At 41.5% G+C, this 12872-nt stretch overlaps 1 protein-coding gene across 16 annotated transcripts in view; it reads left to right on the plus strand.

The window, feature by feature from the left end:
- The window catches only part of MFSD10 (major facilitator superfamily domain containing 10), a 39628-nt gene that overhangs the window by 11124 nt on the left and 15632 nt on the right, over positions 1 to 12872 (plus strand). For 15 of the 16 annotated variants that reach the window (XR_012158740.1, XM_073342691.1, XM_073342695.1 and 12 more), the window contains 6 exons: positions 1930 to 2033; positions 3184 to 3342; positions 4989 to 5177; positions 8505 to 8613; positions 10290 to 10401; positions 12108 to 12216. Coding sequence is in view for 15 of the 16 variants with exons in the window: in XM_073342691.1 (XP_073198792.1) it covers positions 1930 to 2033; positions 3184 to 3342; positions 4989 to 5177; positions 8505 to 8613; positions 10290 to 10401; positions 12108 to 12216 (782 nt within the window). In the remaining variant the exon portion in view is untranslated. The remainder of the gene's footprint in view (positions 1 to 1929; positions 2034 to 3183; positions 3343 to 4988; positions 5178 to 8504; positions 8614 to 10289; positions 10402 to 12107; positions 12217 to 12872) is intronic. The other variant, XM_073342698.1, reaches the window with a different exon arrangement.

The raw sequence follows: 12872 nt of genomic DNA on the forward strand, positions 1-12872 counted from the left end.
GGCACTTCTGTTGTGACTGGTTTCAGAGTATCAGCTGTGTTAGTCTGTATTTGCAAAAAAAAAAAAAAGGAGTACTTGTGGCACCTTAGAGACTAACCAATTTATTTGAGCATAAGCTTTCGTGAGCTACAGCTCACTTCATTGGATGTATACTCCGATGAATGCATCCGATGAAGTGAGCTGTAGCTCACGAAAGCTTTATGCTCAAATAAATTGGTTAGTCTCTAAGGTGCCACAAGGACTCCTTTTCTGTTGTGACTGGGTCTTCTCCAGCTCCTCCATAAGTCATTGCAGGCAGCAAAGCAGTGAATCAAGGACTGTGAAAGGCTAATTCAGATTTGTTAATAGTGAGCAAGGGAAGGCAAGAGGCCTGTGTGTTGGGCCAGATGTGTAAACAACCAAGTTTACATTCTTGGCATAGGCTATGATGTTGTGGTTTAAGCTGCACCATCTGCATTACGGTACCCTTCACTAATGCTTCACACTTCATACATCCAAGAGACACGAGTGAACATTTCAGGATTCTGGCTGAGAAGGGGGAGCAACTGTTTTCCCCTGCCTTCTTCCTCCCTTCCCTGTATGAGACAGAGGTAGTGAGGAAGGGGCACACTTGTAGGCACAGCAATCATTTTGGGCACCAGCTGCCACAGCTGATGTTGGCAGCCATCTGTGGAGACCACTGCTTATCATAGCAAATGTAATCATCTCCTTATTGCTTCGTACTTCCATCCTGCACCTGCCTCGTACCCACCTGTTGTCTCTTGTCTCATACTTGGATTGTAAATCTCTTCAGGATAGGAACCAACTGTTTGAAATATGTTTGTACAGTGCTTAGCATAATGGAATTGAAGCTCATAGTTGCTCCTTCAATGCAAGTAATAATAATTAATAATTAATGTCCATCCAAATGAGAATTAACCTTGCTGCCTTCATTTGTGAGCTAAAGCTGTAAGTAGGTGTATGGCTTTTGTTTTGTTTTGTTTTTTTGTTTCATTTTTTTACTTTTTTGTTGTTGAGCAACCACAAAGAAATTATTCTCCCCCAGATACCCAAATACTTGATGTGAAATCCTGACTACTTTAAAGTCAAGGGGAGTTTTACAGTTTTACTATTCAGTGGTACAAAATTTAACCCATGGTCTCTGTGCATTTTCAGCCTTGATAGGTTCTCTAAGTAAGACATATAAGCCAGCTCTCTCCTTTAAAGAAAAAAGCTATAACAACAAAGCATTTTCTTGGCAGTCTGTCACAAAGGTATTACAAATTAATGAGGGCACTGAGTTAGAGATGGCAAGAGAAGAGAGGAACCGAAGATCACAGGGACAGAATGTAGGTTTCAAGGAATCTCCTCAGATATGTAGACTCACTGCCATTTATGTGAGGGAGTCACATATCCCCGATATGTCTCACTGCTGCCTTTGATACCAAGGGCAGAAAAGATAAGCTAATTAAATGTGACAGATCCAAGTTCAGTTAATCAAAAAATTACTTAAAAGAATGGTGTGTTATACTGACTGGCTGTTAAATCCTATATTATCCTCTCTCCATGAACAGGAAGAGTTTGCAGTCAGAGATAGAAAATATCAGAGAATTTGCATTTTACTGACACACCCCTTCTTCCCCCATAAGTCTCAGAGCTTTCCCATCTTGTTCTGGTTTGTCTGCATTTCCGTTTCCCTTGAAAACCCAGTTAAATTCAGTTAAATAAGAACTTAGCCCCAATATTTTGGGGGTGTTTGCATTCCAGGGAGATAACTGCTGTTCATGGCCACAGTCTGACATTATAATTGCGTATCTTTTATATGTGTTTGAGTTGTTGGTTTTTTTAAGGGCCATAGTGAAGTGATAGGCCTTAAGCAGTTAGGCTGCCTTTGTGTTTAAGACTGAGGCAGCATGTCTTATGATTAAGTCTAATGATCATCTTTTCTAGGTCTGATTGGCTCCATCTTTTCCATCCTGCAGTTTTTTTCCTCTCCGCTCACGGGTGCTGCGTCTGACTGCTTGGGGAGAAGGCCGATCATGTTGTTGACAGTGGTATGTCTGGCAGCCTGACTAGAATCAGCATAAATCAGATGTACAGAGGGAGGCCAGTGTGATTAGTGCACAGCACTACTCCTGGCCATTGCTGCCTCCTCTGGCCAAGTCACTTGATCAAACTTGGGGGTCTAACATTAGGTACTTAGGGCCAGATTTTAAAAGGTATTTAGGTGCCTAAAGGTGCAAATAGGCACCTAGTGGGATTTTCAAAAGCGCTTATTTAGGCAACTCAATACCATTGACATTCTAACATGTAAGATCACACCACCTGTACAAGTGCCTACATGTGGATTTAGGTGCTTGGCTTTAGGCACTCAGTCTGAAAATGTTGGACTTAATCTTTTTGTCCCTGAGTTCTCCATCTGTATAACAGGGATAATAATATTATGTACTCCAGCCCCTTGTAAAGTACCTTGGGATCTTTGACTGGAAAGTATTTGATGGAAGTGCAACATATCATTTATTTATTGTATTAATGAACATTCACCAAACAGTTTCTCTCTTTGGTAGCTGTTACAAATTCAAATTTAGGGCTCTGATTATAGGTATAATACAGCGCAAGTATGAACATGCATAAGGGATCTCGGCAGCAAACGACATACACAACCCATCATCCAATAAAGTCTTTGCAGATTAATGCATTAAGCATGTGTGAGTTCAATTATTATTCACCAAAACTGAGGGCTAAAATTGACTTTCAGATCAGTGGATTTTGTCTCTTCTTTTTGTCTTAGAATGTTTCTGGGTTGCAGATTTTATTTAAATATTTTAATTATACTGGAAACCATTTCAGTGGCTGTCTTGTAAACAAAATGGAGCAAGTTGTACAAAGGTGTTCTAAACACCTTTCAATGCATAAAAAGAATAGATTTTGTATCGGACAAACTTCCTCTTAACATAATGTACAATAGTGGATTATATGAAATGATTACAGATGGGTTCTCCTTATCGGATTTTTACTGTCTGACATTCAGAGTAGTACATGTCTGGTGAAATGCCAGTTTATTCAAGAAAGCATTTGTTGTTTCATGACTAATGGAGCAGACATTGATTTTGCTTTTCAAACACTAGTCTAGCTAGAAAATAATCCTAAAATGATGCTGATTTTACTGTTTTATGTAAGAGAAATCTCCTCTTCTCTCTGCAGGTGGGGTTGATAGCATCGTATGCACTCTGGGCTATCTCTAGGAGTTTTGGTATTTTTCTTCTCTCCAGAGTCCTAGGTGGAATAAGTAAAGGGAATGTCAGCCTGTCCACTGCTGTAATTGCTGACCTGCACTCTCCAAAAACTAGGAGCAAGGGCATGGTGAGTTACAAATGCTGGCTATACGGATGGGATTTCTTGTTAATTTTTCATAAGAGTTGCATGTTTTGTTAGTTCTGATATATTTTCACTGATCAAGTGATAATGATGACTTACATTTGTAGAGTGTCTTTCTTCCAGAAGGATGCTAAAGCACTTTACAAATTGACTTACCAACTTTATTTAGGAGTCATTTCACTCGCTGGTGAAATGCAACCAACTCTGGTGTGGAAAGCAATACTTGTATAGCATTGTAGCAACTGTTAAAGTGTCAGTACACTTCCTGTACTATAATGTTTATCTAACTGAAACTATAGGGTGAATTTTTGGTAGGCAGAATGTTATAATCTCTGTATTCTGGCTAACTTGCACATGGGGATAATATGTGGAGATTTTTAAATTCAACAATAATATTGAGTGCTGATACAGTGCTTTTCATTTTCAAAGCACTTTCCACACCATAATCCTCACTATACTTCTGTGTGGTAAGCAAGTCAGTAATACTATTCTTATTTTACAGATTATGAACTTGAGGCAGAAATACTAAGAGGCTGGTCTCAGGCCCAAGGTGGATTCAATTGCAAACAGGGTTAGAACTCTGGTGTTCCTGTTTCAGTCCTGTATTCAGACAGCAAGTGGTCAAGCCCTAGATTTTTTTTTTTTTAATGTTTCCTCTTAAAGACCCTGCACTAAATTCTGTGCTAAATTCTATTGAAGCCAGAATGCGTGCACAGGGTATAAATCGTCACAGTATTTAGCCTCCTTCCTCCAGCATTATAGCCCCAATCTGGTGCATTGATTTAATGCTGAACCGGAGAGAAGACAGCTACCTAATGAATCACAGAATAGAATATCAGGGTTGGAAGGGACCTGAGGAGGTCATCTAGTCCAACCTCCTGCTCAAAGCAGGACCAATCCCCAATTTTTGCCACAGATCCCAAATGGCCCCCTCAAGGATTGAACTCACAACCCTGGGTTTAGCAGGCCAATGCTCAAACCACTGAGCTATCCCTCCCCCTATGGGGCACCTTTACTATTTCCTGCACCATCATGGGTTTTTCTTAGAATCCACCAATCCTAATTCTGCCCTGGCCCAAGCCTGCTCACCTTTATCTAACTTGTATTTATAGGGCAGTAGCTGGGAATTGCAAAAGAACCATGAGGGATGAGAAACAACATTATTACCACCAAGGTGGTACACATGATGCCCTGACACCATCCTACACTGAGCAGCTTTACAATCTAAAAGCACATCACAGGGTGAATAAGTCCTGAACTGCATAAGCACATAATTCACAAGCTTCAGCTCTGTTGCTGTTATCTCTGCCTTGCCATTCATTGCTGTTTGCCACACACTTGCCCCTTCCCTCAAGGTGGTTGTGGAGTTTTTTGGCATTTGCTTCATGGATGTTTAGCAAGAGACAGAATCGCTTTAGAACTGTCTTTCTGAAATGGATCAAAAGGTGTTTAATTCCATTACCTGCATAATTGATCACGCTTGATGTTGTGTTAGCATTTGGCACTACAATTTAGCTTCTATTAGAGTATGACAGACTTAACAGTTATCCAGTTTTACAAAAGAAAAAAGAAAAAATCTTGGTCATGAATAAACCTATGTCTAAAACTGCAAGTTTACTATATCTCAACAGGCAATGATTGGTGTTGCTTTCTCACTTGGATTTACCGTGGGGCCTATGATTGGAGCTTACCTTGCCATGGAAACAGGGAAAGGAGAAGTCTTCTATCTTCGGTCAGCTTTGCTTGCGCTCATGTTTGCTGTTACTGACTTAATTTTCATCTTCTTCCTGCTTCCGGAGACACTCCCCAAAGAAAAACGGGTAAAATATGCTGAAAGTGGCTCTGAAAATCCATATTTCCTACAGGCAAGGGCAGGACTTGAAAATTATTGAAACAGTGGAAATGTATGGGGAGGGACACAAACTCAGGGATTTGGTTCAGTCCTTAGACCAGAAGTTAAACCCACCTAAACTGGCAATGACAGAAAGTAGCAATTGCGATTAGCAATCATGTCCTAGGTACTGCACTGCATCAAAAATGCTTAGATAGTTACCACTGAATTTCTGTTGGCTACACTAAACTTCAAATTCTTCAGAAACTGATGGGGCCAATAGATAAACCCTAGAATACTATGTCACCCTGAGCTGGTCCAATCTAATTTGAAAATTTCAGACAACATTCTAACTCAATCATGAAAATACAGTGAAATTTCTTTAAGACATGATTTCTTCAATTAGCCAAAGCAGGCCATAAATTGGTTGTCTAATCTAAACTAATCAGGATACAGCTGTCAATAACAGTCTGGGAATCTCTTTCTAATTGTCAATATTTATAATGTGCTCATCATTGTAGTACCTAAGCAATGTACCGGACTAAAAATACCATGAATGCTCTACTTGGTGTGGGAAGGATTGAAATTTCTGTGTCTCACTCGAACTATGAACAAGAACTCCAACTTTGAGTGCATTATTAATTCTCCATTACTGCTGCACCAACAGCAGCCATGGGGAAAATTTAGTGGGTGCAGAGCACCTGCTGGCACCAAGCTCCTCCCCTCTGACCCCCTCCCCCTGTGCCTCTTGTGTGCCGGCGGCCCCGCACTTACCAACTCCTCCCCTTCCCTTCCAGCGCTTCCTGTGTTCAAGCTCCAGGAGGGAGGGAGAGGAGCGGGCATGGGGCGTGCTCAGGGGAGGAGGCGGGGAAGAGGAGGGGTGAGGGTGGAGCAGGGGTGGGAAGAGGCAGGGCGGGGCTTGGGGGAAGGGGTGGAGTGGGTACAGGCCTGGAGTGAAGTGTGGGGAAGTCGAGCACCCCTGGCAATATGAGAAGTCAGCGCCTATGGTCCCAATGATGCCCCAAATTTTTGGGTGCCCTACACAGCCATGTATGCTGCATATGCCTAAGGACGGCCCTGAAACAGGTTCCTCTGTAAGTCCCTGGAGACAGAAACTTGTAGCATTGGACCAAATTCAGCCCTGGGTGTAAGTAGGTAAAACTCCATTGACTTTAGGGCTTGCAGCAGGGCTTATGCAGTGTCATTGTCTCTGTCCCTCCCGCTAAGTAGCACCCAGCCCTTCAAACATACCCTCCATTTACAAGGCACTTGTGGAATGGAGAACCCTCTGTCTCTATATTTGGGCATTTAGAATAGCATAGGAAAGTTTGCCTGTGCTATTCCAGCCATGGCAAAAACTTTAGACCTTCCCTAAGTGATGCCAGCAGGGTGTGTTGTGTGAAATGGCGGTTCCTTTATTCCCCCGCTGTGATTTTTTATGGCTCTTTCATGCATCATGTCGTCTGAAATCCTAGCTAAAGACTTTGACACTTTTTCCCTGTGTACTTTTAAAAATTCAAACTATTCCTTTTGCATGTTTATGGCAGTCTGTTAGGGCTATGGACTCTCTTTGTAGACAGAGATGGTGTGAGAGTTCATTAGCTAAGGTCTGGACAGTGCTTTGAAGATATAAAGTGCATCCGTATTATTATGTAGGGATCTTCAATCCATCTTGTGGCTCCCCCATGCCTGCCTCATGAAATTATGATTCAGACCTGCCTTAAAGAAACCACTCCATTTAGCAATGGTGATTTCATATATTTAATAGTTTTCTCTAATTCGCCCCACCTTGATTTTTAAATCCAAATGCTTTGATGGTGAGATAGTAATTGACTCCACAGAGCAATCTATTGTGGGATCACAGAAGGCTCTGGCTAAGGTGAGGCATAAGCAGCAAGGGTAGATGAAGTCTTAAAAAGCAGGTTTCAGAGTAACAGCCGTGTTAGTCTGTATTCGCAAAAAGAAAAGGAGTACTTGTGGCACCTTAGAGACTAACCAATTTATTAGAGCATAAGCTTTCGTGAGCTACAGCTCACTTCTTCAGATGCATATCGTGGAAACTGCAGCAGGCTTTATATATACACAGAGAATATGAAACAATACCTCCTCCTACCCCACTGTCCTGCTGGTAATAGCTTATCTAAAGTGATCATCAGGTGGGCCATTTCCAGCACAAATCCAGGTTTTCTCACCCTCCACCCCCCCACACAGATTCACTCTCCTGCTGGTGATAGCCCATCCAAAGTGACAACTCTTTACACAATGTGCATGACAATCAAGTTGGGCTATTTCCTGCACAAATCCAGGTTTTCTCACATCCCCCCCACCCCCATATCTCCTGCTGGTAATGCAGGAGAGTGAGTTTGTGTGTGTATGGGTTTGTGTGTGTAAATTGGTTAGTCTCTAAGGTGCCACAAGTACTCCTTTTCTTAAAAAGCAGAGATTCCCCTCAGTGAAAAATTAGCAGATAAAAAATACAGACCACATTAGCACAATGTTTCTAGAAAGGATTTTTTTTTTCTCATGGTTTCCCAGTAGGTGTCAGTGGCTGGTTAAAAGGGTTGCAAATGCAAACAACAAAGAAGTTGCTTATATGCTACACATTGGGTCATTGGATGTGATACAGATCGTGTAGCTGATTGCACATGTTGCATGTATTTCAGTAGCCCTAGGGGACCTGATCTTTGGGGCTTCTATGTGCTAGTGTAATACAAACAAATAATAATGTATACCTTATAAATATGCAAGGCCTGTGGAGCCCATCTGGACAACAGGGAAGTGAAGATTGGTGAATGGAATAGAGGCAAACTTGTCCTGTCCATTCTTAATAACAAAACTAAGAGAGGTAAAGTAAAAGCGGAGAAATGCTGTTATCTGCTGGTTATTTTTATTTGGTCCCTGACATATCCTGGCTTCAGGGTGATATGGGTATAAGCTAACCAACAGCCAAAATCAGTCTGTAGGTGCTTGGGGTAAAATTGTGCACACAAACCCGTTGTTTATATGTGTGTATCTGGTAGACATGCCATTAGCTGATTGCAGAGTTTGTGTATGCACCTGTGTATGGAGAACATTTGCTCATGTGGCCGGTGTCAAGTCTGGTTAGAGGTAAAAACCTTGCATTCTGCTTTCTGTGAAAGGTTTTGGTATTTTTTGTTTTTGTTAGAAATGTTCCACCTTTTGGCTACCAAGGGCCAGTTTTGAAGCACATTTATATGCATTCAAAACATTAGGATTGTTGGCAGTGGGTTGTGCAAACCTAATTCATCCTGCTCTAGTTCATACAAGCTAGCCACAGTTGCCTCTCTCTTCTTAGGTATCCTCCATGATGTGTGGATTTCAGGCAGGGATTGACTTGCTTAGTCCGCTGGCTTTGTTTCAGTTCTCTGCAGTCACCAGAGGAAAGGACTCACCTTCGAGGGAGAGTAAGTGCTGCTTGTTTTTTCATGTTATGCCATATGTGTTCCCTTGATCTGGCGGTGATTTCTAAATACACTTTTTCTCCCTTTATCTTGACCATTTCAGAAGCAACCCCACCCCTCCCCTTGATCTTTCAGACCTATGTTAACTATTTACAAAATGGGAGTTGCAAGCTGCATTGGGTGTTGACCAGGGCTTTGTTATCTCCAAGGGATGGCTTTGAGGTTTATGTCAGGGGTCTAGAGCCACTCTCCTTTCCATCATTCCTTCTCCGTTCTGCGTGGGCATTAGCTGTAGGTACGTCACAGCAAATTAAATGACCTAAAGAGACAGATCAAGCCATGAGTTAGGTAATCTTGTTTCCACAGTGCCAGGCTGGAAACCAGGAATGCCAGATCCTGAGGCATAGGTGCAGACTCTGTTGGCCTTGGAGCACCCATGGGAAAAAATAGTGGGTGCTAAGCACCCACCAGCCACTGCTGTTTGGCCACACTACCAAACAGCTGTTTGGCAGCTCAGGGAGGAGTTTGGGAGACAGTGGTGGGCGGGGGCCTCAGGGAGGAGGTAGAGCAGGGGTGGGGCAGGGAGGGGGCGTGGCAGGGGCAGGAAGAGGCAGGTGAGGGCAGGGGTTCAGGGGGAAGGGCAGAGTGGGGATGGAGCACCCCTAGGAAAAAACTAGAAGTCAGTGCTTATGTCTAAGGCATTTTTCCTCTAATTGGAGAATTTGGAATTTTGATTTCAAACTTCCCCTCTCAAAGTTTGGGGATTTTCAGACACAGGGCTTTGGCTGAGACTTTCTCTGAGTAAAGGTATTTGGAATTTGCCAGTCATACCAGTGAGTTAATCTGTCCTTCCAGCTACTGTAATGGTGGAAAGGAATAGTGTTAGACACATGAAACATCTTATTCTGAACTGTGTAGCATAAAACCATATAAAATCATCTCCATCTACTTCTGTAAAGCATAGGACTCCATTTTCAAGGCCAATTACAAACCACCTACATTCTATAATTGACCACTTCCACTAATGCCTAAGAGATAGACCAACAACATTTGCATCCATATTCGTCCTATAAAACAGAGGTATTAAATGAAAGAAAACATTGAGGGCTAAATGTTGGGGGGTAGTGGAGGGAAAGTCTTTACCCATTGGCTTCCTTCCAGTAGGAAGAGAACCTTAATGATGTGACTGAGTGTTCACTTCCTTGGAAGTTATTGCTTTTATTTTTCACTTTAATTCCTAAGGGCTGGTCTACACTATCACTTAAATTGATGTAATGTATACGTTGCTCAGGGGTGTGAAAACAACACCCCCCGAGCAATGTAAGTTACATTGACTTAAAGCGGTGTCCACACAGTGCAATGTCAGAGGGAGATGCTCTCCTGCCGACATAGCTTCCGGCTCATGCAGAGGTGGAGTAATTATGCCGATGGGAGAGCGCCCTCCTATTAGCATAGTGCGTCTTCACCAGACATGCTACAACAGTGCAGTCTGCACCAATGTAGCACAGTAGTGTTACTGCTCTAGTGTTATGCTCTAGTCACAGAAGTATACAGAAGCATCGGAAATAAGTTCTGGACCCTTTTTATTTCAGTGGTACTAAATGTTGCTTTTGTTATCTTTTTTTAAAATGGTACTTATGGTGTAGTGTCTCCTTCTCTCTCTTTTTTTTTTTATTTAGACCTTCAGAATCTCAAGGTCCTGGGCCTAGTTTATTTCCTCTATCTCTTCCTGTTTTCTGGTCTTGAATACACATTGAGTTTTCTCACCCATCAGCGATTCCAGTTCAGCAGGTAAAGTGTGCTTAGAAGAGATGTACTGTGTACTCTCTAGTGTTTCTTTGCTCATTGTTTTCCCAAGAGACCCTCTCAAGGCTTCTCCTAATTTTCAAGGGTGCCTTTTAATGACAAATGTTAACGTGCTACAAAACTGCATTCTGTTACAAATTGATTTCTAATGCTCCAAGTTTTCTCTTTATAAGCCAGGAAGAATAGTTGACTACAGACACATCTATCAGGAAAGCAAATACTCTGATGGAATCAAAACAAATGGAAAATGTACTGTGAATTTGTGCTTAACTGGCCTGGCTGTATTGATTCATGTAAAGCTACCCAAAGAGCTTTTCTGTGTCAGCATGTATCTTAAGGCTTAAATAAAGCAGAATGGATATAGGGTTTAGCTATGTGATTATATTTGCTCAGCAGAGTTCTGTATTATATACAGTGTGCAAACCCTTATGTAATGCAACTTCTGGTTCGCTGAATTCCTCTAATCAAACCCTGTCATACTCTTTCATATTGTTATTCTCTTCTTGAAAGCAGTTTAATTGCTGGCTTGTAGAGAGAGTCCCAGCTTGGGACCAGATCTAGCAGCATTTACTCCTGTGAGTAGTCCTTATCTCTGGTTGGTTTTGTTTCTGGATATTCTTTCTATTTCTGTCTTTCCCTCATCATAATATGATTTACAAAGATCTTTGTGACATGTTTCAGAGTAGCAGCCGTGTTAGTCTGTATCCGCAAAAAGAAAAGGAGTACTTGTGGCACCTTAGAGACTAACAAATTTATTTGAGCATAAGCTTTTGTGAGCTACAGCTCACTTCATCGGACGCTGTAGCTCACGAAAGCTTATGCTCAAATAAATTTGTTAGTCTCTAAAGATCTTTGTACGTCACTGGAAGCCTTTTCCTTTGTGATAATCCTGCTTCTTCTGCGCAATTCATTCAGTAATATAATAACTATCTGCTGTTTGGATATGTCCCTCTTATGACCATGATTATGACTGTGTTATGACGTCCTTGAATGAACTGGCCAGGAGGACAAGCTAGTTATGTAGGTAAGAGTTGATACAATTCAAATACTTTGGTAGCCAATAGTGATGAGAGAAGATCAGTCCAGGAATTATGTTTTGCCCAAATTTATATCTTTTTAATTTAAAATTTGTAAGTGGTTTATTAAAGATGCTGTATTTTCTACAGAGGAGGAATAGCATGGGCAACGGCAGTACATTCCCCATCAATGTACCTTTACCCTCATCTCAAGGGGCCACTGCCAGGGTTAATTGTTCAGTTTCCTTCCCCTCTCTGCTGAGACTGCTGATGGGGGTGTTGGTTTCTAGGATGTGAAACACCTTGTACACTGGAAACCAACAACTCATTTCACATAGGTCACCAGAAAGCCATCAGACAGTAAGCTATTTTGGTCAGTAATGTCCTTGAATGCCTACCCTTGGGCTGCCCTAGGAATGCCTTAGATAGCAGCAGGCTAAAGTGAAGAGCTCTATATTTCTGAGCAACCCAATCTACCTTTATTTTTTTATTTTGACTGGTGGTGGTGGTGCCTAATTCTGTCTGACTGTTAAGACCCCTTTATTGCCATGTGGGCACCTAAAATATCCATCTCTTTAATTTAGGAAATAGTAATCTAGATCCAAGGAGAAGACCTTGTGTGTGAGTGTTAGCCATGTCTAATTTGTGCTTTCCCCTCTCTCCAATCCCTTCTAGTATGCAGCAGGGCAAGATGTTTTTCTTTATTGGGATGACAATGGCTGTGATCCAGGGAGGCTACACTCGCCGAATCAGACCAGGATGTGAAATCAAAGCCGTAAAAAGGGTATATTTCTCTTTCAAACATATATTATTTGTATTTATTCCATTTCCTCTTGACTCTGACATGCTACTTTTTAATTAATAAAGCAACCAGAGGGCATTTTATGGATATAACTGTACTGGGATTAAAATCAGAGGGATGGAGTAAGCTTTGTTTTGATTTTATCAGAACATCTAAGTGACTTCTCTAGGCCATTTCCTCATGCTTCTAATTGAATGGGCATATTTTATCTATTAACACTGTAGTGACATTTTTCAAGCAGACAAAACATTAAAACATATGAACCATCTCCCACAATACTGTAGCTTCTTTCCCTCTAATATATTATTTAAAATTTCTGTAATCTAAGTTCTTCATAGCTGCTGACACTTCTGAGAGTTAGCCCAGTTCACACACAGCCTCAAGTCTACGTGATGTGAGGAGTATATTTTCCAGTGATTTCTGGTATGGTTTAGTGGTGCGAACGCAGGACTAAGAGGCAAGAACTCCTGTAATCCCATCTCTGACTGCCTTTCTGGCACTGGGTAAATCATTTTAAGGGATGCTATCAATTTTGAAATCTAGTCAGTATTAAAAAGAGTAAGTATGTTTGTACAGCACCTAGTGCAATAAAAATACAATTAATTAGTTTCAGATACTACACCTGCTCCTGTATCCCC

This window comes from Lepidochelys kempii, chromosome 4, assembly GCF_965140265.1.
Source record: "Lepidochelys kempii isolate rLepKem1 chromosome 4, rLepKem1.hap2, whole genome shotgun sequence".
Lineage (NCBI taxonomy): Eukaryota > Metazoa > Chordata > Testudines > Cheloniidae > Lepidochelys > Lepidochelys kempii.